Here is a 27007-nt window from a genome sequence, read left to right as displayed (position 1 = left end):
CTTAACATCCTTAGCTTTGAACAATATATACTGAAACAGTAACGACTGAAATTAATTATGTCTGAGATGTGACTTCAAACAATATGTGAGATGGGATGTGATGGAGATGAGATAAAATCAAACTGGTCATTGTTTATAAAGCTGATTCACAAGGGTTAATTTACTGTTCATTTTTCTAAGTATTTAAAGTTTTTCATAATCAATTGCTTTAAAAAATCATTACCTTTAGCAAGTATTCCCTATAATTTAATTGGTCAGTAAAAACTATACTACAAGTCCAAGTAGTTCAATAAGTGCAAATCCTTCTGCAGCTAGTTTATCAAGCTCAGGATCAGATACTCCCTGGAGAACTTTGAAATTGCTGAACACACTCCAGGTTTCTAACGACCTACTCTGAAAAACTTCTGGAACCAAACTACTTTGGCTTTAGCTCCATGGTGCGGGGCCCTGGGCTCACCAAGCAGTATCTGTTCAAGCCTTTAGCAGATTCAAAGCCACTCTGCTGGATAATTTGGGCTGGTCTCTGTCTGGTGAACCTGCTACCTCCCTGTGTAAGGTGGAAGATGGCTGGGCCCATCTATCATAGTCATATCATTTCCCTCAATTTCTGGTTTGGTTTCCAATACTACTTGGGTGCCGGCCCTTTTCAGACTATAATCTCAAATGGTCTCCTATCCAGAGCATAAGAGAAGCCCAGTTGAAAGACAGCTCTGTGCTTATTAAACAACTGTAAAAATTGCATAAAACTCATAAAAGTGAGAAAATACCCAAACGTGTTTTTAAAATAAGTCAACCCTATTTCAGTGAATTCTACTTCTTGGAATACATCTGAAGGAAAGGAAAGCGCTATGTGGAAGAGATATTTGCACCTCCATGTTCACACAGTAGCATTATCTACAACAGACAAGACATGGGAACAACCCAAGTGTCCATCAAGAGAATGGAAAAAAAAAAAAAAAAAAAAAGAATGGATAAAGCAGTTGTGGTGTATATGCACAGACTGGAATGCATGTATACAATGGAATATTATCCAGCCATTAAAAAGGAAAGCCTACCATTTGTGACAACATGGATGAACCTCAGGGGCATTATACTAAGTGAAGTAAGAGAAAGACAAATTCTATATGATGAGCTCACTTACACATGGAATCTTAAAACAACAACAACAACAAAGCCCCAAACTCTCAGAAACAGAGACCAGGTCTGTGGCTCTAAGAGTTGGGTATGGGGAGGAGCAACTGGATGAAGGTGGTCAGAAGGTACACACTTCCAGATAAACAAGAACTTGGGATGTAACATACAGCATGGTGACTACAGGTACTGCTATGTGGTACACTCAACACGGCTATGTGGCACACTCAACTATCTGGCACTACAGGTAACACTGCTGTGTGCGATCTGCTCCCTGTTAAGAGAGCAGATCCTAAGAGTTCTGACCACAGGGAAAACAGTGCTTTTTTGGCAGCTGTATGAGATGGCGGATGTTAACTAAACTTACTGCAGTAATCATTTCACAATGTATGGAAGACTAGTCTTTATGCTGACACCTTAAACTTATAGAGCATGTCAACTACAGCTCAATTAAACTAGAAATAAAACAAGTCAACCCAGACAATGTGCTACTGTGCTCTCTTGGTTCCGGTAAGAACGACCCAAGCTATTAGCCTTCTGGCAGCCTCGGCAAAGAAGAAAGTGCACTCCACGTGGGAAGTGTCAACTTCATCCGTGCTGCTGCACCATCAGAACCTCACTCTCCAGTAAGAATATGTGTTCACATTCTCTGTCTTCGGCAAATATTTCAAAATCCTCTTAAAAAGGCATTAAAAACACAATAAATGATTTGTTCAACACCTAATTACCACTCAGGCACTTTTTCATTTCAGCTTATCCTCAAAGAGAAACACAATAATTGAGCCCACGTATTTAACTTGCGAGTTTACTTTTCAACAGGGCAAATGGCCTCCAGAGCAAAGACAATAGTCATGTCAGACTGTAACCTAATATGTGCCAAACACAATGCTATGTGTTCATATTACTTTATATGTTAAATCACATGCACACAAATCTACCGACCCTTCAAGTCCCTCCTAAAAACCACAGAAAAAATTCAAATTTGCATTTCAGAAAAGGAACAGAGAAGTGACCACAACCCATTCTCTAAGGCTACTTTTTAAACTCTGCGCATATAAACATCAGTCCTTCAAATTTTATTTGCCTCACACTAATCAAAACACAACATAAAAATCATTTACTAACTCAGATGTATTTTGACCAATAACAATAGTGAAAAAAATACGTGGAACAGCCAACTCTGAAATAAATGTTTGTCCATGTAAATTAAATCTTACCCCCAAACTGCAGGTATATAGCTGCCAAAAAGCAGCTTATGTCTGTAACTTAATCATATTTATATATACACGTCTTATTCTAACAAAGAACTTGTAGTGGTTTAAGTGGTTAAGATTTTGGTAGGAAGAGATGATTCTTCTCCATCATGCAGCTTTTTAAATTATTTCTTTTTCAATCATACTTTTAATCAAAAGTATCTAAAAGTACTTTCCTTCTTGAACAAACAAAATGTTGTAACATGAAAAGAGCATGTCCACATGTTTTTTAAAAAAGCCTAAGCACCGAATTTAGAACAGCTATATCATACATCACACACCCACCAAGGCCAAAACCAGCAGCAGAAGTTAAATCTCAGTGACTAAGAGCTGAGCAGCTTCCAATTTTCTTAAATTTTCCTACTTACCAATTTATCATTTTCATTGGGCATTTCAAATACACATCTCAATTTAGAATCCATTAATTCGTCAGGTTTTGCTTCTTTCCACTAAAAACACAGGAAACCAAACAATGAGACAGAGGAAATACAATTGCAAGCAGTAGGTTTCCTCTCAAGGGATAACCAAAGGGTTAGTGTAGCTGCCTGGAGGCAGGGGTTGGGGGGTTTCCAGGTGCCACATAACTTTCTACAGAACCTTACAAGAGCTACTGTCACCACCATTAAAACCATACTAACATCCCTAGAGATTACAGGGCTTCACTGTTAGCAGTGCACTTCTAAACCGTCTCTAAGAAATATGACTTAAAAATTCCTTTATTCTTGACATGAGTTAGGATTATCCATAGTGAAGAGATACACAGATTTTTTTTAATTTTAAAAAGTAGGTTTCTCAATGAAGAACTAAACAAAACCCAAGTTTAAACAACATTCCCCCAAAAGATTTCTGTTCAATTTCTCTACTCACCACAGCTTCCATGTCTGAAATGTTTGGTGGAGCAAAGATGGTCTGTACCATAAACTTGTGTTTACTCTTCTCATTGGGGTCATAGTCAAAAGGCTGCAGCATTACTGAAGAAGAACGGACACATCACTGACTCTTGATCATTCCTAGTACTCACTAATTTGCAAATTTAAAGAAAACCAGGAAGGTTGCAAGAAACACTGGATTATTAAAGTTGATTCAGAACCAACTTTATGATTTTCAATTATTCTTACCTTGTCTACATTTTTAATTTGCTACATCTTTAACAACCCACAAAATAAACAAATGGCTACTTTAAAAAATAAGTATCTATGATTGCCCTCTCTAAACTTCAGTTTGGAAAATTTTCAAAACTTTGCTAACATTAACTATTACAATGCCTATAAATTCAAAATCTAGTAAATTTGTATTTAAAACCACTTAAAAATTTAGTTTTCACATTAGTATTTAGTGATAACAGCTCTTAAAATCAGACAACTAAAATATAGGAGAAATTCTAGGTAACTTAAAACTCACTACCATTTATTAGTGCTTCGATATAATTAGCTTTTTCTAAAATAGATTTTAAATAAACACCTATTCAAGAGTTTATCAGTGTGTTTAAATGAGTCTAAGACAACAAAGTGTACAAGGAAACCATACAGCCTCATGATTTCTGAACTTTTTCTACTGTCCTAATTATATGTAAAATTTTTTCCCAAGCATTTATGGTTTTCAGTGGCATACAAGAGGTTTTTTAGAGGCTCGGTGTGGTTTAAATTATGCAATATAAATCTAATAACAGACTATAAAGAATGAATCAGCAATTCCACAAATGTACACAGTACTGTGGAGTTAACTTCCCTAATATTTAGATTATTTCTAAGATAGATGTCAACATTTTCAAAAACTCAGATGCAATTAAGCAAATGTAGAAAATGCACAGGATGGCGGGGCGGGGGGGGGGGGGGGTCCCTGGTGGCTCAGTGGCAAAGAACCTGCCTGCCAATGTAGGAGACATGGGTTCAGTCCTTGATCCGGGACGATCCCACCTGCCTCAGGGCAACTAATAAGCCCTTGCACCACTACTGAGCCCACGAACCACCATTACTGAAGCCCGAGCACCTGAAGCCTGTGCTCTGCACGAGAGAAGCCCCTGCAGTGAGAAGACTGTGCACCACAAGGAGAGAATGCCCATGCAGCGACGAAGAACCAGCAGCCATAAATAAATAAGCAAAATTATGGGGAAAAAAGAAAATGCACAGGATAAATGCCCAGAATCCAGATAATGCACAATGTATCTCCAGGAACACCTTTCACTGAGCCACCACCCCAGGATAATTCACTAGAAACTGCATAAAAAGAAAACTTCAAAGATGTGACTGACTTGCTAATAGACCTCATAACAAGAGAAAGACAATCTTAATCCATAAAAGTGCGTGCTAATGAGTATGCAGAGTCAATCAAGGAGGGCTGCTGGAGGAAGTGTGACCGGAGGACCCCTCACCCACTGAGGGGCTGCACTACGCTGGAGTGCCGAGTTCCAACTGAAGGAAAGGCGTCGAGGACGCGTGTGGACACAGGAACTAGTGTGCTTGGAGAAGTATATCACATTCTTAACAAACACTAACACCGGAAAAGCTCAGTGAATTAGATCCCTCCAAGAAAGTCACTCTGAACAGATCCTTGGATTCCTAGGGGTACAGCTGCTCGCGCCAAAATCCATTTTTAATCATGTGGATAGAAATTATTTTATCTTCTTCCAATTGAGCTGCAGGCTTGTGGCCTTAGAGAGCAACTTCCAGGACACACATGCCCACTGCTCACTCTTCTCACTGCCCGCCACCTTTCCCATGAGCTGACAGCTCAAACAAACAGGACAGCAAGCCTGCCCAGCTGCCACATCATAAAACTCCTTTTCCAGGGCCTCCAGGCTCTGCGTATGGGGCTAGTTACCAAGGGAGGATTCGGTGCCCCACAAGGCCTGATGGCAGTCTGGCCTCAACTGCCACTGCATCAGGCTCCACCGCGAAACATCTCAAGGAGCCAGCCCCTAGCCAGCTTTGTGGGCCTGAAAACTGGAACACTGATACAGAATTGCTTAATATCTTAGTAATACCTGTCAGGATTACCCAGGCATACTCTGTATGCTTGAACACACACAAGTCTGGGCTGTATCCGCAGAGGCTAATCTGGAGAAGCCCGTGCTGCTGTGACAGGCCCTCACAAAGGTGAGAGCCACGGCCAGAAAACGGGAGTAACTGGTCTTGGCGTGGGGCCTGTGAGGCGCCGCCTCGACTACCTTCCTGCCTGCACCGTGAGAGTGTCAGGAGGGGAGAACGAACAGTCTGGGGGCACTGGCTCTGCTCCAGGGCAGGTAAGCCATCTGCGTGAGGAAGGGGCCAAGCACGCACCACGGACTTCAAGGAACCATAAAAGGGGAACAGAACTGACACCCGGCATTAACAAGAAAGGCAGAAGCCTCATCGACTATTACAACTTACTGGCCAAAGATATGCACTGTACATTCTTAACCAAAAGACTGAGAATAATCCCTCCATAGCTGCATGTAACATGTCACACTAGTGATCTATGGGAGAGAATGAGCAAAGCCAAAAATGATACAAAATTTCAAAGACCAAATAATAAGGGCAGAGGATGTGGTAGTAAGCTGCAGAAATAAAGAACAATGTAACAATTTAGACTGACAGTAACTGCTTTCAGCCCATCACACAAACCCTCCCACTCCATCCCCAAACACACCCCACACTCCACCCCAAGAGAAGGGGGAGACAGTTTCTGCAGCAGTCCGCACACAATGAGAGGACAACATGAACATTGGCTACCTGAAACGGTCACAGTCAACCCGGGGTCAATGATCCCACTGTTGGGCCGCACACAGTACCGACGAGGCGCTGTCGTCTTCACTTTGAAACACACCTTTCGATCTGACGGATTTCGCAACTTAAGGTTTGTAGTGACTACATCTGTGAAGGGGCCTGTAAGATTTTAAAAAACAAAAACGGGAAAAAATGTTAATTGGAGTCACACCCACACAAACACAGAATCCAAAACTGGAGAAACATAACCTCGACTTTACGTAAAGTGTGTACTGAAGTACACATACAGGTAGGGACTCACAAAGGGGCTGTGTTCTCTCCTTTGTTCCTAACCAACCCATAAAATCCCTACTCGAACTTTTCTTGTTTCCATCACGTAAAATGTGTTCTGAAAGTTTCACAACTTACGAAATAAACCCCAAACTGTATTCTCCCAGTACATGCTTACCGCATTACTGAAAAGATCGGTTCTCCAGTGCTCTGCAAACCAGAGCCTGTCTTCAGACTCACCTGACCGAGCCAAGGACAAAGTCTCTCCACCTGAAGACAGCAGGCTGGGAGACAGGTGGTCCCGCCCCACCTCCATCAGCTTTGATCCCCTCACTCGCTCCTTTCACTCATGTTGGTCACATTTTTACTAAGGTAACTGTGTCAAATGCTCTACATACAAAGGTATTTTTAAGCTTTGGTTCAACACCCAAACATAAAATTGCAAAACAAAGAAACCAAAACGGTGATGTACTCCTGCCTGAATAAGTAAATCTAAAACCATTGTTTTTTTAAAAAAAGGGGGGTAAACTGGAGTGCGGAGAAACAGTACAGTTCTTGGTTCAAGAAAAGCCTAAAGACATTTTATGCAGATTTAGACAATAAACTGATACCGGTTAATTTGGAGACAGAAGATAAAACTTAAAAAATATGTCCCAATGAGAAGCAACAACCACACACTTCTCCCTAACCCAAAAGCAATTTTAAGTGGTTTCTAAATGAAAAAAAAAAAAAAAAACCTTTAGAAGTCTGAAATCAAATTTCAAGGCTGAAATTAAATAAACCAGAGTAAACATGTCTTTTAAAACTGTAAAATATTTCTAGTATGCTTTAAAATGTTTCTAGTAAGGATCCCAGACTGAGAAAAGACAGAAAATTCCCCAACTCTGCCAAATAGTTTCCCATTTTGCTGAGTAGTGGGAAATTATCTAAGACAAAGGCTTGAAGGGGAACAACACCCACAGACAAATCAAGGACAGTGTGAGGAGGGCCGGGTAGAAAGTAGACCAAACTGATAAGGGGAGAGGAAAAGAGAGACTTCAAATGAAAGGCCAGGAAAAAGCACTTACTTCAAGTCCAAGGAGATAAATTAATTCTACTCTGTGCTTAAAAGTTTTTGAGTTATATTTTCTAACAAAGATTTGGAACTGGGATGAGAAGAAGGAGCTAGAAACAAGAGAACATTAGAAGAAAACACAAAAAAGGCAGAGAACCAGTTATAAAAAAATTTTTACCATGAAACAGGCATTTAAATTAACAAGTAGGCTTTCTTTTTTAATATATACAATATACACAAGAACTACAATCTCTTGGACAGCTCGTTTTAATTTCACGGTCGAGTCACTCATTGTATTTGCGTATTATCTCACATCCTTGCTGCTCCTCCCAGCACTACTACTGCTTGCAGGCTTTGACAAGCACCTGACCACCCCATCCCCACACCCCCACCCAGGGAGTCAAGGGGAGAGCCCCCAGCTGTGCATTCTCCCACGTGAATCCACTGGTAAAACTATGAATCTTAGAGAGACAGATCCCATTTCCTAACATTCTCAAAATCCACAAGTTACTACAGGTACCTGAGAATGTGTCAATTTTTATGTTATTATTTCAACTAGGATTTTAAGATTAGCGCAAAGTATAATTTTTAAAAGTCTGTTTTCAGAAGTTTCTTAGTAAAATAGCTAACATTTTACAAATCTTAATTTAGAACAATCCTATATTTTCATAACATAATTATGTAACCTTGTCATTTTAAATTCAATTTCTTTACCATCTGAGCCACCAAGGAAGCCCCTTAAATTCAATTTCTAAAATGTCCCTGATTTTAGAGGAAAGTACCAACTATTCAAAATAAGGTAAAATAACTGGTTTTTTAAACTGATTTTTTAAATGACCATGTGTCCATTTTCATCAACATATGAATTCTGAAACAGTACTCACATTTTTGATTGCCCATCAGGGAATATAAATCTTCAATTAATAGACTGTGATCTTTCTAGACATGAAAATACAAACTATCTAAAGATGAAAATAACATGTCAAAAGAAAAAAATTTCACTAAAACCAAATTCTTAACTGAATAAGTTAACCTCAGTGAAATGTAGAATTACCTGTAATAAACCCACTTAACAAATGAATTTGAGGTTTTCTGCACCACTGCGTCCCTCTAACCAAGTCTCTCAATAAGGGTTGCTTCCAAAGCCATCTTCTGGGTTAAAACGCAAAATCACTAAGTACTAATGACCACAAGCATAAAAACCAGATTTATAGCTGGAAGCGGGTTCAGGCAGATACCTGTTACACTTCGTGGGTCACAGACACTCTGAGAATCTCACAAAATTAGATGTAGGTGTTCTGTCTGACGTGAGGACTGGAGGAGCTGCTGTTGGGGGAAAGGAACAAGACAGCAGTGTTCTGTGATGCCCAAGCAGACCTGCACAGTCAAGGACCCACCAAACCTTCACACACCCCTCCAGACATCCACACTGGTGTAAAAAAAAAAAATCTCTTCTCCAGAAATACATCTATTGCAAAAACTCTGTTCTCTTTCTCCAAAAAACTAAAACATGAGTTCACACCAATACAGAAAATTATTCTACCAACAGCAATGCCACTCAGGACATGTGAATCCTGCAACAGGTCTGGGACAGTCAGCACACGTGTGTGGGTGACAGTCACGTGAGTGCACCCACATGCATAGACTCTCTCGGCCTTATTTCAAGACGTTAAAGAAAACCAGTCTCCACCAGACAACTCTTGCCTCACTTCCCTTAAACCGAAGCTCACTTGTTGACGGAGGTCACAGGCCATCTGGCTACTTCACTAGTCTCCCAGTACAGTCTATATAGATATATTCTCTATCTATCTATATACAGATACACTACATCTAGTATAGTCTATATAGGATAGATCTTCTAGTCTTCTAGTAGTCATGCCCAACACTTACACATCGAAATGCCTATTTTATTACAAATCCAGTTTCTTCTCCTGTATGTTACAGAGTCAGGGCATATATTAAGATTTTCAACTATGTATGTTAGTAGGTAATTCATACATGAATTTCATCTCAGAATGCAAAACTGGGCACTACAAAATATAATATGTTAAAATGGGATACTGTGTCAAATAAGGTTAAAAACTACTGCATTCTATCAATACTCTCCAGCTTTACTAATATCCCGTGCAAAGCTTAGGTGTTTAAACTGTTTAGAAAAACATGAAAATGGTCACCGTAAAAAAGAGCTAGCTAGCTGTGCAGGGAAAAGGAGGAGGGCTCTGCTGAAGCCAAGTTCCGTTTCTGAGCCTGGGCCGTGACTGCACAGCTATTGACTCTGATAATTCTATCAACTGCACATGGTTTTTCTTTTATGAAAAACAGTAAAGGGTTTTGTTTTTTTTTTAAGAAAAGATGACTCTTGGTATAACCTTAAGAAAAAACTGAAAAAACCTGTGAAAAGCACTTCTGATGAAAAAGTGAAGCAAACTACATAAGAAATAATATTCCCTGGTGGTTCAGACAGTAAAGCGTCTGCCTATAATGTGGGAGGCCCAGGTTCGATCCCTGGGTCGGGAAGAGCCTCTGGAGAAGGAAATGGCAGCCCACTCCAGTACTCTGCCTGGAAAATCCCATGGACAGAGGAGCATGGTAGGCTACAGTCCATAGGGTGGCAAAGAGTCGGACACGACTGAGCGACCACTCACTCACTCACTCACATAAGAAATAAACACTCATGTTTTGAAAATTTCTAGAACAATCCCTGTAATTGAGAGAAATCCAGCCGTGTGTCCAACATAAATGCTTAGTTTAACATTTAGAAACACAATTACTACAACAATCCATTTAAGATTACTTAGTAGTAAACTAATCACCAACCACAGATACCATCTGGTATTCCCTACTTGAGAGATGAAATTTCACTGTTTACACGTAACAATATTCCCCATAAAACAAAATTCCACACAATACAGATTACATTTAAACTCTTCTACCGAAAGGAAACAAAACAAAATCTAATTTTATTAAAAGTCTACCTTTTCATCACACAGGCTGCCCTCCTCTCCTCTCAAGCAGCCAGGCCACTTCGGGTCACCAGGTACTCCACCCTAACTCTACCAGTTACCATTCCCCGTAATCCAGCATCCTAGCCTCAGCCCTAAACTGACAGAAATGTAATATACTTCAATGTGGGCTCAGTGTTAAAAAGCCTGGAAAAATTTGCACCCTCACACTTCAGAAATGTAGGAAAAGCTTAGGGCCACTCACCTGGAAGGCTGTCCTTAGGGAGAACAGCCTGACTCCTTTACCTAAAAATGTATTCCAGGCACGTAACACTGGGTATCTAAAATTTAGAGCAATGATTTCCTTTTAAATAGTTCTCCAAACCATCCAATCTTAAAAGGAACCCAATTAAGCTAAAAACAGCTGAAAGTAGAACCACTCTGACTAAACAAATCCTTAAAATGTTTATCATCTATCCACATTTTGATACAAATTGCTGTTAAAAGTTTTCTTTAAATGCCAAGCTTTGTTTAGTTACAAAGAAAACTGACTTGGGGGGCTGGGGGGGGGGGGAAGAGAATAGTTGCCTTTTCTCCCAGCACTTTGAAGAATTTCAGAGAAATAAAAATAACTCAACTGTAAATAGTCATATATGCATCACCTAGACTCTACAACTGACACCTGCTGTTACTTAACTCTAAGACCTAGCAACCTACCTAGCCATCTGTGTCCATCCATCTTATCTTCCTGCATTCCAAGGCTTAACCGAAAACTCCTGAACACCTCAACATGTATACCAACTTGAGTTCAACAGTATCTGCTTACTGAGAAGAGAATCAAATGCTTCAGGATACGTGGTCCTGAATACAGCATGGAGCGTTACAGAAACAGAAAAGGTCTCTGGGATGCAGCTCCAGAATAAACAGCTGTGTGCATGAACGTTACCCTGCGAAGGCTGTGGCATCCTTTAGACCAGGGACTTGGGGGCCTGCTGACAGACCAGTCTCCATGGGTCCTGGCATTTCTGCAGCTTGGTCAGTGCAGGCCCTGGGGGCTTTCACACAGTCTTTCCGGGGATGTACAACAGAGTCAACAGCCCTGGAAGACAGTACCTCCTCCCAAAGAGTAGGCTTCTCTACTACCCAGCATGATAAAGCTCAGATCTTCCTCTGGAAAAAGGTCAGGCAGGCTTCTGTGCAGCATCATGAAAGATTCAGGGCCCTACGCTCTAAGTTTCTCAGCTATGACACAAATCCACCACGTGGGCAGCACCCGCCTACACTGAAGCCCTGTGTGTCACCCCATGCAATGAAGGGCAAAGGAAACCAACGCAGCTATGAAGATGCTGCCTGTAGTGCCCTGACGATCACACACCCTGGTCTCTGAACCCCGGAGTCCCATGCTTTCCACAGCACCCACAACACTGAAGCAGACTCAATGTCCTGAAGTGATCACAGCTGCTTTCACAATCTAGCCTTTACTGGACACTCACCAAGTATCGAGAACTCTGCATGAATTATGTCATCTAACCCTAATAACAAGCCATGAAGCTGATACTCTTATTACTTATTATTCTCATTTTACAGGTGAGTCAACTGTGACTCAGACATGAGAACACTTGTCCAAAGTCAGACAAGCACAGAACCGTGCAAGTGGGAAGTCAAAGCAGATCTGTCTCCGGGGCCTGAATTCTCATAAATTCTCTATATATTCTATGTGAACTACCTGGCTATGTTTATTTCCTAATTCATAAGCCATTCTAGGCAGACTTCTGCAGCATTAAGGCATGAAACTGCAGTCAAATCAGTAATACAGGAAGAAGATTTTTAATGGTTACTGTATTTCTCTTGGTTCCACAGGAAAAACATTTCCAGAAATAAGTTTCGAACACCAAGAAAAGTTTTTCTCTTTTACACCAAAGAATGCCCTAAAACACAAAGCTACCTAACTTTATTTACCTTTACTCCATTTTCCCCAAAACACACTGAAATCTCAGACCTGAGAGAATGTGAGCTCTGTGAAGACTGGTCTCACGTGCAGCTTGCCCCCAGCTGCTAGGACAATCCCCGGCACTGCAGGTACTGAATAAATGTCATCATACAAGCATTAGTGTAAAAACAAACAGAGGACCACTTCAGGAAACAAAATGAATCAATTCAAGATGGTTTATAGTTATTAAAATACTAAACATAGGGAGGGGGGATTGGGATGGGGAACACATGTAAATCCATGGCTGATTCATGTCAATGTATGGCAAAAATCACTACAATATTGTAAAGTAATTAGCCTCCAACTAATAAAAATAAATGAAAATAAATAAAATTGGTATGCAAAATAAAATAAAATACTAAACATATCTTTTTACAAGGTTTCATTATGACAAAAGTATGGAGGCGGAGATTAATGCAAAAGCCACACTTCACCATTTTATTTCAACGCACCACCCTTACGGCAGAGCGCGAAGAAGAACTAAAGAGCCTCTTGATGAAAGTGAAAGAGGAGAGTGAAAAAGCTGGCTTAAAACTCAACATTCAGAAAACTAAGTCCATGGCATCCAGTCCCATCACTTCGTGGCAAACAGATGGGGAAACAATGGAAACAGTGAGAGACATTATTTTCTTGGGCTCCAAAATCACTGCAGATGGTGACCACAGTCCTGAAATTAAAAAGACGCTTGCTCCTTGGAAGAAAAGCTATGACCAACTTAAACATCCTATTAAAAAGCAGAGACACATCGCTTCTCGGCCTTTTGGCGAAGATCAAGTGTAAAAAGCAGAGACATTACTTTGCCAACAAAGGTCTGTCTAGGCAAAGCTATGGTTTTTCCAGCAGTCACGTATGGATGTGAGAGTTGGACTATAAAGAAAGCTGAGCGCCGAAGAATTGATGCTTTTGAACTGTGGTGTTGGGGAAGACTCTTGAGAGTCCCCTGGACAGCAATGAAATCCAACCATTCAATCCTAAAGGAAATCAGTCCTGAATATTCATTGGAAGGACTGATGCTGAAGCTCCAATACTTTGGCCACTCTGGCCACTCCAATACTTTGATGGGAAGAACCGACTCATTGGAAAAAAACCCTGATGGGAAAGATTGAAGGCGGGAGCAGAAGGGGATGACAGAGGATGAGATGGTTGGATGGCATCACCCACTCAATGGGCATGAGTCTGAGTAAGCTCCAGGAGTTGGTGATGGACAGGGAAGCCTGGAGTGCTGCAGTCCCTGGGGTCACAAAGAGTCAGACGTGACTGAGCAACTTCATTTTCACTTTTCACTTTCATGCACTGGAGAAGGAAATGGCAACCCACTCCAGTGTTCTTGCCTGGAGAATCCCAGGGACAGAGGAGCCTGGTGGGTTGCCGACTATGGGGTCGCACAGAGTCGGACACAATTGAAGTGACTTAGCAGCAACAGGTGTTATTAGGTGGTAGGATTGAGAATTTGCTTTACTGTTCTATACTTTCTCAACTTTCAACATTAAGCACTGATTTTACAATCAGAAGGGATTTTTAAACATGAATTCATATTAGCTTAATTTATTCATAAAAGCTTTTATTTTTAAAGTCAGGTTGGGGGTACTGAGAAGATACGAAAAAGCTATCTTTGGAAGATGTGGTTATTGAGATGTTTGGCAGTGGGAACCGTACTCAGAAAACAAAACCAAGGAATTCGTCTTCCCCTATAAGCTATAAAAGTAAAATTTGTTTATGGAGTAAACAAACAGAAAACACACTCTGTGATGCAAAGGTACTCTATACCTTCAAAGGTATACCAGTCGCTCCAATTTATGTCAGATTATCCAAGCACCAAAATAAAATATATGTGTATAAATATATATATATATGAATGTGTGTATATATGGAAATATATAACTACAAAATAAAAGGCTGTCAAAATGTAGCCCATAAGAAATCTGTCAAATTATACTGCAAACTAGTAAAGTCCTCTCATATTAAAAATTCTTTAACATATCTATTTTTAAAAATGGCAACTGAATTCAGTCATATCTTTTAAAAGTTGAAATACAAATAACTAAACATCTCATTAATTTAAACATGAATTTTGAAAACAGTACCAAATGTTGGCAGTAATTCTACCACACTGAACATCCCAAATGCCAGAGAAAAGCAGCTAAGCAAACTATAGCATATTAATAACACAGCATCAAAGATGGCAGTTATAAAAATTTAAGACGTTGGTGGAGATTATTTTTGTAAAGTGAAATATGTGTCACAGTCATCAAGTTGAACATATTCTCATAAGTTCTGTAGTCTAATTTTATTTAAGCAAGGAGTTTTACTAGGAAGAATACAATCACACTTAAGAGTTGATTCTAAAGATGCACTCAATCTTATGGCACAGGAAATGAGGTATAGCAAGCCTCACAAAAGGCTACTTCCAAGAGAAACTGCTACATGGATCCACAAGCTCTCTGCCACCTGCTCTCCCCTTCCTCTCAGCTAGCTGCTTCTGCTTGCACAGGGCCCACTCCAGGCACTGTCTCCAAGCCTCTGCGACCTCAAAAGTCTGAAGTTTAAAGAGGAGACATCAAAATATTGACTGTCAGCCATGCATACATACACGGTCCAGCCTGGGGGAGATGCCCACCACAAGACCAATGAGTCCAGTAGTCTGGACATGGAGGGCTCCTGTGAGCATCCACACTGCTCTTAAATACAATCTGTGGGCAGGGCTGATTCTCTGAGAAATAAACACCCTCAACAATCTCCCATGCTTCTCACCAGGGACCACCAACTGATGCTGACAGTAGGAGCTCAATTTGTCAGCTGTCACAGGATAGTCATAATTTATAAATTACTTTCACTTTCAAACAAACATGGTTTACTTCTTGTCTTCATATGCCTTAATTTTAACTGTTACTGGATGGTTACAGATTTGTTTTCTATTGACCTTACATAGTCACCTCATTGTAGGACAATTGAAACTTTTGATATAATCTCCCAAAGTATCAAGTCTAATAATAGAATAATTTTTTCTCTTACTCTGAAAAGCACTGAATGTTCATGCAGAAATCTTGAAAAACACAGAAAAGTAAAAACAAAAGCATCCTAAAGTAGACCTAAGGACTGCTAACGTCCTTTCCTTTCTGATCTTTTTTCTCACACGTATTACCATAAATGCACTCATATTTATGCAACTTCTCACTGTAGGGATAAGGGTGTCATCACCAATCAACTTAACATCACTAGAAGGGGGATAAGCAGCCATTATTATCACCTGATGTGACACAATTCTATCTATGAAGTATCTGTACCAAAAAAATACTGAAATATGAATCTTGAAGCCCTTAAATCCAACTCCAAACTTACAGGAAATACATACCAGAAACATCACAAGTCTGGGACACTCCAGTGGACAACTACAGGGTCTTTTCAACAAGTGAACGGTGTGATAAAAAACAGGTGGAGGAGGCATTGTCAAAGATTAAGACAACCTGACACCCAGCAACCAAAAATCAGGACTATGACTGGGAAGATTTCAACAGACCAGATATCAGATTATTAAAGAATTACTTTTGGTTTTATTAAGTGACAATGGTGTCATGATTATGTAAAGGAAAAGCCTCTTTTATTAGAAATGTAAGCTCAAAAATTCAGGCTTGAGATGTTATACCCAGAATTTTTTAAAAATACTGCAGTAATCCTACTCTCCCCAAAACAGTAAAATACTAATAATCATTAAACTTAAAACTATATGACACTATTAAAGAGTACAGAGATTCATTAAGTATATAGAAAGTTTTTTATGAATGTTTTGAAAGTTTTCATAAGGAATTTTAGAGTAATCTGAGTCATATGTTAAGCATAATAAACCCAGTAAACAAGCATTTGCAAAAATAACCCTCCCTTTACATTTAATTTTTCTTAATCAATAATTTTTCTTTAGTGGTCACACAATATTACATTTTGTGGGCTGTGAGGTTTAATAAGCTGGCAAATATTACTTTCTTTTAAGCCAATTTTTTATTAAGGAAAGCAAGATCCATGCTATATTAACTACTATATCCTCTGAAAGACAGGAGTTCACTGCAGGGTCAGTAAAGATAACAGAAGCAACAAGAAAAAGAGAGGTAGCGAGAGCCTCTGAAAGCAATGATAAAGGGGTCCTTGCTAACAGACTCACCTCACAGACCATCTCCACATGGTTAAGGAACATTTTATTGAAAGGAAAAAGAACAGGTAACTATTACAATATAGAAAACAACAATAAGAATACCAATACAAACAATCACAAAATACCAAACTCAGAAGAACCTCATCAAGGTCTCCCAATTCTTATGTTCTTCCACTTCATAAAAAAATTGTGTTTCCGTTTTGCACTCAACCAATCCTATGCATTCACAAACCTTTGCAGCCAGACCACCACTGAGAAATCACCCACCCCTGCTTCTCACTTCACAAATGAAAAAGGTGAAGCATAATAGTCAGCTCTTAACAAAATACTCTTTTCTGGAACTACAAAGCTCCGAAAACACTACCTGCAAAGGCAGATGAAGCATCTACTGAAAGATGCAAGGCTAAAACCATGACAATTATAGGACAGAGAGATGGTCTGAGTCTCATTAACACGATCAACACTGACTGGGCAATCACCCCAGGCCAGATCTTGTTATCACGGATATAAAAATAAATGGGCATATCCTCAAGCACTTCACAAACAGCTCGTGAGAGAAAAGTATGTAAACATCAGTACTGTGCCATGTGGTGAGCGCTGTAATTGCCAGTGAGCAGCAACGAGGACAGGGTCATAAAAACGGCAGTGGCCCGGGGCCTGGAGAGCCAGAGACGGCACCTGAGGTAGGGCTCCTGGGAGGGGAGACAGCCCTCCAACAGGAGGGGACGACATTTGGAAAAGAGCATGCAGAGGCCTGCAGCACTGACAGCGTCTGGAGAAACCACTGCACGCAAGCAAAGCTACAGCAGAGGAGAACTGAAGAGGTAGGTGTGGATCTGGGCTCCGATAAGTGCATAACAGGAAAATGCTGCAGGTTCTTCAACCAGGGAAGCAATGGAATCAGGTGTGCACTTTTCAAAGAGTAGTTCTTTCAGCATCCGTGAGGACGACAGGCTGGAGAAAGTGGGACACAAGAAAGGAGACCAGCCTGCTGACCTGACCGGTAGGGGAAAGAGAATCACCCAAAGCAAAGAAACGAGCCAAGTCCAGATCCCTCCCGAGTCAGGCACCTGGAACCCCAAATGCCCATGGGTTCCCTCCTCAAGTCCAGCTGGAGGGCCTAAATGCAGCTACCCTATCAAAGGAGGTCAGGACCTTCCTGCAGGTACTCTCCCACGACCCTGAATTCTGCCAGCATCTGCCAGCTCCCCTCTCCAGCTGTGCAGCCAGAGACCGCAGCGCTGTCCGGACACTCTCCCCCCGTGCAAACACCCAAGAGACCCCCCTCAAACTTCTCACCATCCCCACCACTGCCCCTCCAGCAGTCAGCACCTGCATGGACAGCAGCCACAGCCTGGGTCATCTCTAGCTCCCTCTACCACAAATCCACACTATGACCAGATTACAACACTCCTGTCAACACAAACGTGGTGTCAGCCCACTACCTCCACACCTCAGCCTTCTCCCCACTGAAGATCAACAGTGAGTCAGGATAAAAACAGAACTACTAAGCCAACACCCATGCATCCTGGCTGACCCAGTGACTGGGGTACTGACCCCGCAGCCTCGTAAACACAGCAGAGGTTATTTAACACATTGAACACCACACCCTCCTGCCTCAGGACCCTTGCACCTGCCGCTCCAGCAGTGCGCTCCTTTCCTCTTCACCCAGGTAACTTCCACTCACTCTTGGAATCTTAGTCAACCTGTGGCAGCCTTCCCCGACCACATCAAAGACCCCTATTCCACGTTCTCACAGCACCACAGACTCTTCAAAGCTAATTTGTCTTCTGAAGATCTGATTAGTTTCTACCTCTCCCATGACAATCACCTCATAAAAATAAAGATTCTTTTACTCGAAACTGTGGTTCCAACACTTATTCAACGTGCATCACATATATTAGAAACTCAAATCTTTCTTATACAGCTGAATGAATTAACTGAATTAATTACAAATGAACTGAGAAGCTGAGCTGCATTTAACAGGAGAGATTCAAAAGTTATCTCTGGGCTGCAAAAATACAGATTTTAATTATTAGATGTGCACAGCATTTCTGGAATGAGTAATCAAGATGCCACAAAAAAGAAATTAATAACATAGGAAAAGGAGTAGGCGTGCACTTAAAAGCACAGTTCAGGATATGCAGAGTTTGAGACGTCTGTGCGTGTGTGGTGAGTCGAGTCCTACTCATTGTGACCCCATGGACTGCAGCCCGCCAAGCCGCTCCGTCCAGGGGATTCTCCAGGCAAGAACACTGGAGTGGGTTGCCATTTTCTTTTCCAGGGGGCCTGCGATCCAGGGGTCAAACCCAGATCTCCCTCAGTGCAGGCGGATTCTTTACCACTGAGCCACCACCTGTGCTGTGCTTAGTCACTCCGTCATGTCTGATTCTTTGTGACCCCATGGACTGTGGCCCGCCAGGTTCCTCAGTCCATGGGGATTCTCCAGGCAAGAATACTGGAGTGCGTAGCCTATCCCTTCTCCAGGGGACCTTTCTAAACCAGGAATTGAACCAGAGACACCCGCACTGCAGGCAGTTTCTCTACCAGGTGAGCTACCAGGGAGACACCTGAGCAACAGTCAAACCCAGGATCGTCAAGAAGTAACAGTACGTGGTCAAGCAGCCACCTGCCAATGCAGGAGACAGAAAAGAGGCACACGCTCAACCTCTGGGTTGGGAAGATCTCCTGGAGGGGAACATCGCAACCCACTCCAGTATTCTTGCCTGGAGAATTCCATGGACAGAGGAGTGTGGTGGGCTACAGTCCATAAGGTTGCAAAGAGTTGACAGGACTGAAGCAACTTAGCATGCATGCACCCAATCAGTATGTCTTCCAAAGCGGATCCCCGCCTTCACTGGCGACATGAGGAACTTCCCAACCTGGGATCAAACCCGTGCCCTCTGCAGTCAAAGCACAGAGTCTTAGCCACGGTACCACTGAGGAATCCCCCAAAGCTGATTTTAACTCTGAACTCAACACAGATTTGGGTGTATAGCAATGTGTGCAGAGAGCATGGAGGAGACAGAGAAGCCCTCAAAACAAGGAAGACTGAACAGGCGAAGTTCAGAATGAGATAAAATTGAAACCAAATCAGAATCTCAAAAACATGAGCATTTAAGAAAAAAGAGGTCACAAATGAGACAGCAAAGATGAAGGCTGAAGGACAACTGTGTCACAGGAGTCAGAAGAATCAGTTATTAAAAAGCGAGCTGTCAACACTGGCAAGTGCCAAAGAGAGGGTCAGGGAGAGAGAAAGCATCGTGGTCACCACAGTGTTGATCAGAAGAGACCTGAACTCCAACTGCTTTTCCAAAAAGCCTGACGGCAAAGGAAACAAAGCCCAGGAGACGTAAGAGCCACGGGGAACTGGGAGTCAAGGAAGTACAATATTTTGCTGGCTTGTTTGTTTTTAAAAGGAAAGACTTAGGTGTATGTGTTCTTATGTTTAAAGGAAGAAGCCAGTGGTTGAAAACGTGACAGAGAAAATACCTGATGGAACACGGTCTGAGTCATGAGCAATCTCTACCTTAACCAGCAAAACCAACAAGCTTGGACACGAGAAGGGTTCTGCCTTCTCAGGGAAGTGTGGACGTGAGCCGACGAACAGGTGTTACAAGAGGGGACAGCACATCCCAGAAGGCATGTATGCCACACTAAGAGTTACACTCTCACCCAGAGGGCAGTCGAGAGCTCCCTGAAAACTGTTAAGGAAGATATGACAACCATGTCCAGGGTGTGGGGAATCACGCCAGGGGTCTGATGTAGCCTCTGTGAAACACGAGTGAGCTGAAACACCTACAACTGTGCCACATGCCCACCAGGAGGAGGCGTATTCTCCGTCCTCCCTCGGATCTCTTCTTCCTGATGTGCTGCTACCCAAAGATGCTTTGTTTGAACATCACTGGTCCCTGGTCGCTCAGAGCACTTAGTTTTCTTTACTGATGCCATTACTATGGGCAACCTTCAACACAATGATTTTGCTCTATTTTCCTTTCTCTGATCATGACCAGAAAGAATATATTCACAACTTATTTCAGCATTTTCTAAACTTTCTTCTCCAAACTTTCCTCCAAAATGAATAGGTTGGAAAAATAAAATCTTGTATAACACAAAGGAAGAATTTTTACAGGAGTAAATGAACACTTTAAAGACCGCCCCCCCCCAAAAAAAAAGTCTCACATGTAATACCAAATTTCACATCTGAATTCTAGGTCAAATTACTGCCAAAGCTAAAAAAACAGAATTTTAAAATATGTACATCTTTTTCTTTACTAATGCAACAAAAAAACTACTTCAGAGTTCATGACATTATAAAAGTACTTTCATATAAACAATTGTATAAAACAAAAACTAGAATAAAATATTAAAGTATGTAGAAAATGTATTAAACTGTTATTTGCTTCTCCAAAATTGTACAAAGTGCCAATAATCCATAGCAAGATGACTTTATTATGCATGTAACAGAAAAACGCACCATACAATCTCAGAATAATTAAATGACTCATTCTTGGAGAAACTATCTTAATCAAACGTAAAGTTAAAATAATTCAAATAAATCTACCAGAAGATGACATTTTGCAAAAATATCCTTTAACAGACTTCTACTTCAACTAAAAACTACAGGTGATTTAAAGTAGAGTTGAAAGATTTTTTTCACATCATCGAAATTAACATGAAGAGAACTGCTGATTCCAAATGAGTCTCCTCAATGCTGAACTGGTCTTTGGAATACAGAGAGGTTTCCATCAACCTATTTACCTCTGACTAAAAGAATAACTTTTAAGAAGGAAGGAATCAAATGACACCAAATGTAGCCTCCCAATTCATCCTATCCTCTGCTTTCCCAATGCTCCCCATCCCCTACTCTTAAACAGAAGCACACAGCACACCCTGGGTATCTAAGCACAAGCCAACCTTTTCTCACATCAGGAAAGGTGCAAACTATTCCCATGACCTGCCCTCCCGCTTCCCCATTTGAAAGCAAGCCAATAGTGGTGTTGGAGAAGACTCTTCAGAGTCCCTTGGACTTCTAGCAGATCAAACCGGTCAATCCTAAAGAAAATCAACCCTGAATATCCATTGGAAGAATTGATGTTGATGCTAAAGCTCCAATACTTTGGCCACCTGATGCGAAGAGCCAACTCATTGGAAAAGATCCTAATGCTGGGAAAAACTGAAGGCAAAAAGAAGGGAATGGCAGAAGATGAGATGGTTAAATAGCATCACCCAACAATGGACATGAATCTGAGCAAATTCCGGGAGACGGTGTCGGACAGTGGAGCCTGATGTGCTACAGTAGAGTCCATGGGGTCAGAGGGTCATACAGCACTTTGCGACTGAACAACTCCTACTGAACAAGTGGGGAAAAAGGAAGCAGAGCCTTCTTTCCTCATACTTGTTTTGCCTCTGTTACAGCATCTGCGTTCCTCTTCCGTCTGGGAGTTCAAGCACTAAGAAAAAACACGTTTTACTCCTTAAACTACAAACTAACTGTGGGTCTTTTCTCCACCTTGCTCAGGACTGAATCCCCAAATACAAGCTGATGTTTGTTGAATAAATTGTTGAATACTCTTCATCAAATATAGAGATGGTACAAAGCTTTCAATAGTGTTTGCTAAGTAAATGGACCAGTTGAATATGTATCCCTATAAGCTTTTCCATGAAATCCTTTTTTTAAAAAAGTCAACTAATGTCCAAACTTCAATAGACTTTGTTAATTACTTTCACCCATAACACAAGAATCTGTTCTGTAATCATAGCTAGTAATTCTTCAACACCTAAAATAAACATCTGGCAAGTCTTTGGGTCGGGGTTTCGGTTGTTGCTTTAACTTGCCTCTTTGCTATTATTAGCCTCTTACTACTGAGACCGTAAAGACTCCAAGGAAGATTTCGCCGGTAAAAAATTCACCTGCAATTCAGGAAACTTAAAGAGACTCAGATTCGACCCCTAGGTGGGGAAGATCCCCTGGAGAAGGAAATGACAACCCACGCCAGTATTCCTGCCTAGAGAATCCCACGGACAGACGAGCCTGGCGGGCTACAGTCCATGGAGTCAGCAAAGACACGGAGACGACTGAGCCAGTAAGCATGTCATTGAAACACACCGACTTCTCTAAGAAGAAACTGTCCAACTCTGAATACTTCTTGACCTAAAACTAGTTTTAACGGCGTCCAAATCCCTCATGGCAACACACACAGATTAACAAGGAGAAAACTTCCTCTGTAAAATCAGCCTCCCCAAAAATAGGTGCAAAACACTTAAATTCTCAGAAAAACTACCTACCATAAAGGTTTACATTAAATTCTTCCGTTCTCAGACAACAGCTACAGAGTTAGGTATTACCTGAATTTTGGTATTCATTATTCCCCTAGGTGTTTTATTTCCCCCTTTCAGCGAAAACTATGTAAACTCAAGTTACGCCCATAAACTTGCTACAGTAAAATGCACTTAAGAAGCCTCTCTGAATATTTCGTGGAGTCGTCTTAAAACCGAATCCTCACCTAACACGCGGCTCACTGACATTTCCATTCAAAGAAATTCGCAAATGCACTGAAGAGCTTGCAAAATACAGGCTTTATACAACACTCCTCTCATAGCGACAGAATACAACCTCTTAAAGCCCCTAAAACTATTTAAAACATGTCCTACGGAAACCAAGGTGTTTTCTTTCGCACTCCATTTCTTTCTGTTTGATTCTCTAAAGCACTGGAGCGGCCTCAGTCCCAAGCCCGTGTGTTCGTGGGGCCCCGGGAATGAAGGACGAGTCACGGGCTCCGCAAGCTCAAGCGCCCGCAGCATCCCCAGTAAGAACCGCCCGAGTAGCTCCCGCGGCCCCCGGTCCCCGCGCAGGTGACGCCCCGCGCAGGTGTCGCCCGGCGCGGAGGACGTCCAGCCGCCTCCGGCCCGCTGACGCAAAGCCCGGCCCGCGCCGGGCCGACAACCGTCCTGCCTGCCCCGCGTCCCCAGACCGCCGCCCACGCCCGGACCCCGCCCCGGCCCGCGGGCCAAGGACGAGGCCGCCGCCGCAGCGAGGCGCCCGCGGGCCGCAAGATGGCGGCGGGAGGGGCGCGCGCGCCCGCGCGGGCGGGGCCGGACCGGGCCGGGCGCGGGCGGCGGGGGAGGGGGCCCACCGGGCACGGCCGCCACCCCCCGCCCGCCGCTCCCGCAGGCCACCCCTGCCCACCTTTGAATTTGAGGTCTGTGGGCGGGTCGAGGACCAGGATCTGCTCGTGCTTCGCCATGGTCCCGGAGGCGGACGCCATCGGAGACAGCGCAGAGCGGGGGCGCGCCCGCGGCGGGTCGCTGGCTGCGGGCGGGGGGCGGCGGCGGCGGCGGCGCGGGTCGGCCCGGCTAGACGCGGGGCCAGCGCTCGGCTCCCGAACCCGACACCCGCCGCTCTGTTGGCGACTCGCTGGACCGCTCGCCGGTCCGCAGCTCCGGGTCTCACAACTGACTCAACCCCACACCAGCCGCCGCGGCCACGCGCACTGCGATCCTCGGCGCCCCACGTGACGCCTCTGCGTGCCTACGTGCGCGCCCCGGCGGCCGCGAGGCCTCGCGCCCGGCCCGCCCTCCACGCCTCCAGGCGCGACCGGCTGCTGCGCCTGCGCGCCCCTGGCCCGCCGCGCTCTGAGCCTTGCCCAGCTGTCAAGGGAGCGGGAGTGGACGGGGCGGAGCTTAGCTCCCTGGCACTGACGCGGCGCGCGCCGCAGAGCGGGAGGGCGCAGTCCTCGGTCACGTCTAGCTGCAGTTACGAGACAGGAGTGGAAAACCCGCTATGGCAGCCCATCGCCATCTCCCAAGCGGGAATGCCAAATAGCAGAAGTAGGAGTGAACAGACACGTGGACTACAACTCCCAGCATGCTACGCGCGGGGCGGGGTCTCCAGCCGGACCGGTCCTCCTGCGGCGCTGCGTGGTGCTTGCTGGGAGTTGTAGTAGCGGCTGAGCGCGGGCGGGAAGAAGGGTCGGTTGGAGGCTGGGGTGAGGTTTGCCAACACTCATTTTGGTTCCCAAAGGATGTCTCATATGCCCTGGAAAAAAAAAAAAAAAACTTTTGGAGACTGCCCCGAGGTTCCCCGGTTAGAAGTATAGAAGCTTCCCAGAGGAAAACATGCCAGGATCTGTCAGTGTGCTCCCTCCCTAATTCTATCCATCCCTCCGTCGGTACAGCTGTGGTTCTCCAGTCCAGGCTCTCTGGCTTGCCGAATTCTCTTCTGGGATGCAAAAGCCCTTGAGGAAACACACCTCCTCTAACGAGCAGACGCGTCGTTGGGGACCTGATGAGGCACGCGTTATCAAACTGGAAATAAAAGTCAGAATCTACAGCGTTTGTTGCTCTCTTCCTCAGTTTTGATTGATAACGATGAGCCCAAACCAAAACAGTTGTCACGTTCACATGTTGGCAGCGAATTCCATCTGCAGCATTTAAGGTAGCCTGTAGTAAACTGAGCCGAAGGAGAAAAAATGCCAACAGCAGAGTTGCTGACCAGTCTTTAACGGATCGCCAGGGTAGTCGGGGACAGGAACATGAACCAAACGAGTGTGCTGTAAATCAACCGTCATGGTGCTGCTCGAATTCAAATCCCTGGGAAGCACCGCGAAACAACGCTCAAATTGATGCTGCCGCGGTGGAGGAGGAGCCCAGTTGATCTAGAAAACAAACCAGACAAATGGGACAGTGGCCTAGCCGTGGACCCAGAGTCCACGTCCTCACTGCAGTCCAGGCATCGGAGCCCACTTGGGAACAGTTCTCTGGAGTAACTAACCTAGCATGCGCACTAGGCTGTAGGCTGTGCCCAAGGAAAGCAGTGTACCTTCAGCAGAATGCCAGAGCTTAATTTGTTTGAAATGCGTGCGTCCTCAGTCCTGTCGACTCCCTGCGACCCCATGGACTGTAGCCCGCCAAGCCGCTCTATCCAGGGGATTCTCCAGGCAAGAATACTGGAGTGGGTTTCCATTTTCTTCTCCAGGGGGGTCTTCTGGACCCAGGGATGAAAACTATGTCACCTGCCTTGGCAGGCAGATTTTTTACCACAGAGCCAGTTGTTTGAAAAGCATCTTTTAAATCTACCTATCCTTTGATTTTCTTCTATTCACAAAATTATTTTGAAATTTCAATTCTCTTTAAAGGAAAATACAGAAAATCTGTTCAAGAGGCTTTAAGATTTAAAAACAAAATAGTTGAGGTTGACAATCTCCCCATGGTATGTGGTCCCATGTATGTTTAGTCGTGAACTGGTGACCCTTAAGCTCTCACAAAGTCAAGTTCCTTTTCAGCTTGCTGCAGAACTCAAATCCATGGGTAAGTCAGCCTGGCCCACTGGCCCCTCCATGACTAGGTGAACACTTGTCTCCCAGCAAGCTGACTGGGAACCCCAGGTAGCAGACCCAGCAGGCTGAGGGCTTTGCCAGTTTCCCTGCTGTGGGACAGGTTGGCAAATTCACTGGGAGTTCAGGAGGAAGCCGGAAATGGCTATATTCCAGTTTCCACATCTGCATCATTCAGAAACCTCTACCTATTTCAGTCATCGCCTCTGCAATCAACTGATTTTCTCTTTGCAGTATAGCTTCAAAAATGGAATAGAGTCTAAACCCGTAAGAATCTACATATCTGGTAGTCTAAGAATACATGGAACTTCTTTGGAAGAATTCTTCTATTACTATTTTAGAGCACCGCACTGTGAATGACTCAGAGTCCCCCTGAATCACCTACCCCTCATTCAACAGCGCACTGTTTAAGTGCTTTGTTTTTGTTTTTTAGGTTTTTTTGCCACACAGTGTGTGGGATCTTAGTTCCCTGACCAGAGATTGAGCCACACCACCTGCACTGGAAGCACACAGTCTTAACCACTGGACCACCAGAGAAGTCTTGTTTGTGCTTTAGTGTATTTTAATACCTTCCTTCTTACACTTCAAAGAACTTTACAAACATCACACGCTACTCAGAACAACCTCATAACAGTTTGCAAGTGTTACTTTTGTTGTTAAATATGGAAATGAAAACATAGGTGAGAGCATCTCATGTCAGTTAATAGACCTAAACTGGAGGGGAGGAATTGCCCAGTTTTCTCTTCTGTGCATTTTCGCTCTTCCCAAAGCCACAATAAAATGACATTCGAAAGTGATTAAGGCAACAATTGTTTTAAGTGTAATCGACTTCTATTTCTATATTGACACACAGCTTCCCAAAGATCCCTTAAAGTAATAACCAAAAATATACTCAAACATATTCTTTAACTCCCAAGTTTTCAGGTGTCCAAGAGGTACAAAGTCCTCGAATATTACTTCAGCCCACTTGAATCATGAGTAATACTCACCTTTGTACAGATTATCTCTTAGGAGTTTGGCAAGAATTTAAAAAAAAACACCACCACCAATTTCCAGTACAAATGATAACAAAGTACAATTGTCTTCTCCATCTTTAAATATGTTAACCTTTACTATAGAGATGCTCTATAATTATGAATTTATGGACAATTCTCTGCATAATTTATTTCAGTAAACAGTTAAAT

At 43.1% G+C, this 27007-nt stretch overlaps 1 protein-coding gene and 1 long non-coding RNA gene across 3 annotated transcripts in view; both read right to left on the bottom strand.

The window, feature by feature from the left end:
- The window catches only part of VAPA (VAMP associated protein A), a 37301-nt gene extending 13297 nt beyond the window's left edge, over window positions 1-24004 (bottom strand). Inside the window, exons 1-4 of one of the 2 annotated variants that reach the window (XM_043443792.1) lie at window positions 23678-24004; window positions 6095-6247; window positions 3252-3355; window positions 2753-2833 (exon numbers count right to left, since the gene is read on the bottom strand). In XM_043443792.1, the coding sequence (XP_043299727.1) occupies window positions 2753-2833; window positions 3252-3355; window positions 6095-6247; window positions 23678-23756 (417 nt within the window). In that variant the 5' untranslated portion in view covers window positions 23757-24004. Of the gene's footprint in view, window positions 1-2752; window positions 2834-3251; window positions 3356-6094; window positions 6248-22994; window positions 23032-23677 lie in introns of those variants that run through there. The other variant, XM_043443793.1, reaches the window with a different exon arrangement.
- Window positions 6254-12917, bottom strand: LOC122425429. The gene is made up of 3 exons (XR_006264847.1): window positions 11072-12917; window positions 10620-10695; window positions 6254-8738 (listed from the first exon to the last, which is right to left on the bottom strand). It is a non-coding gene; the product is annotated as an uncharacterized LOC122425429 (long non-coding RNA).
- Window positions 24005-27007: the final 3003 nt, after the last annotated feature.

The sequence above is a fragment of the Cervus canadensis genome, chromosome 23 (genome assembly GCF_019320065.1).
Source record: "Cervus canadensis isolate Bull #8, Minnesota chromosome 23, ASM1932006v1, whole genome shotgun sequence".
Classification (NCBI taxonomy): domain Eukaryota; kingdom Metazoa; phylum Chordata; class Mammalia; order Artiodactyla; family Cervidae; genus Cervus; species Cervus canadensis.
This window is presented reverse-complemented; position numbering and strand designations above follow the sequence as displayed.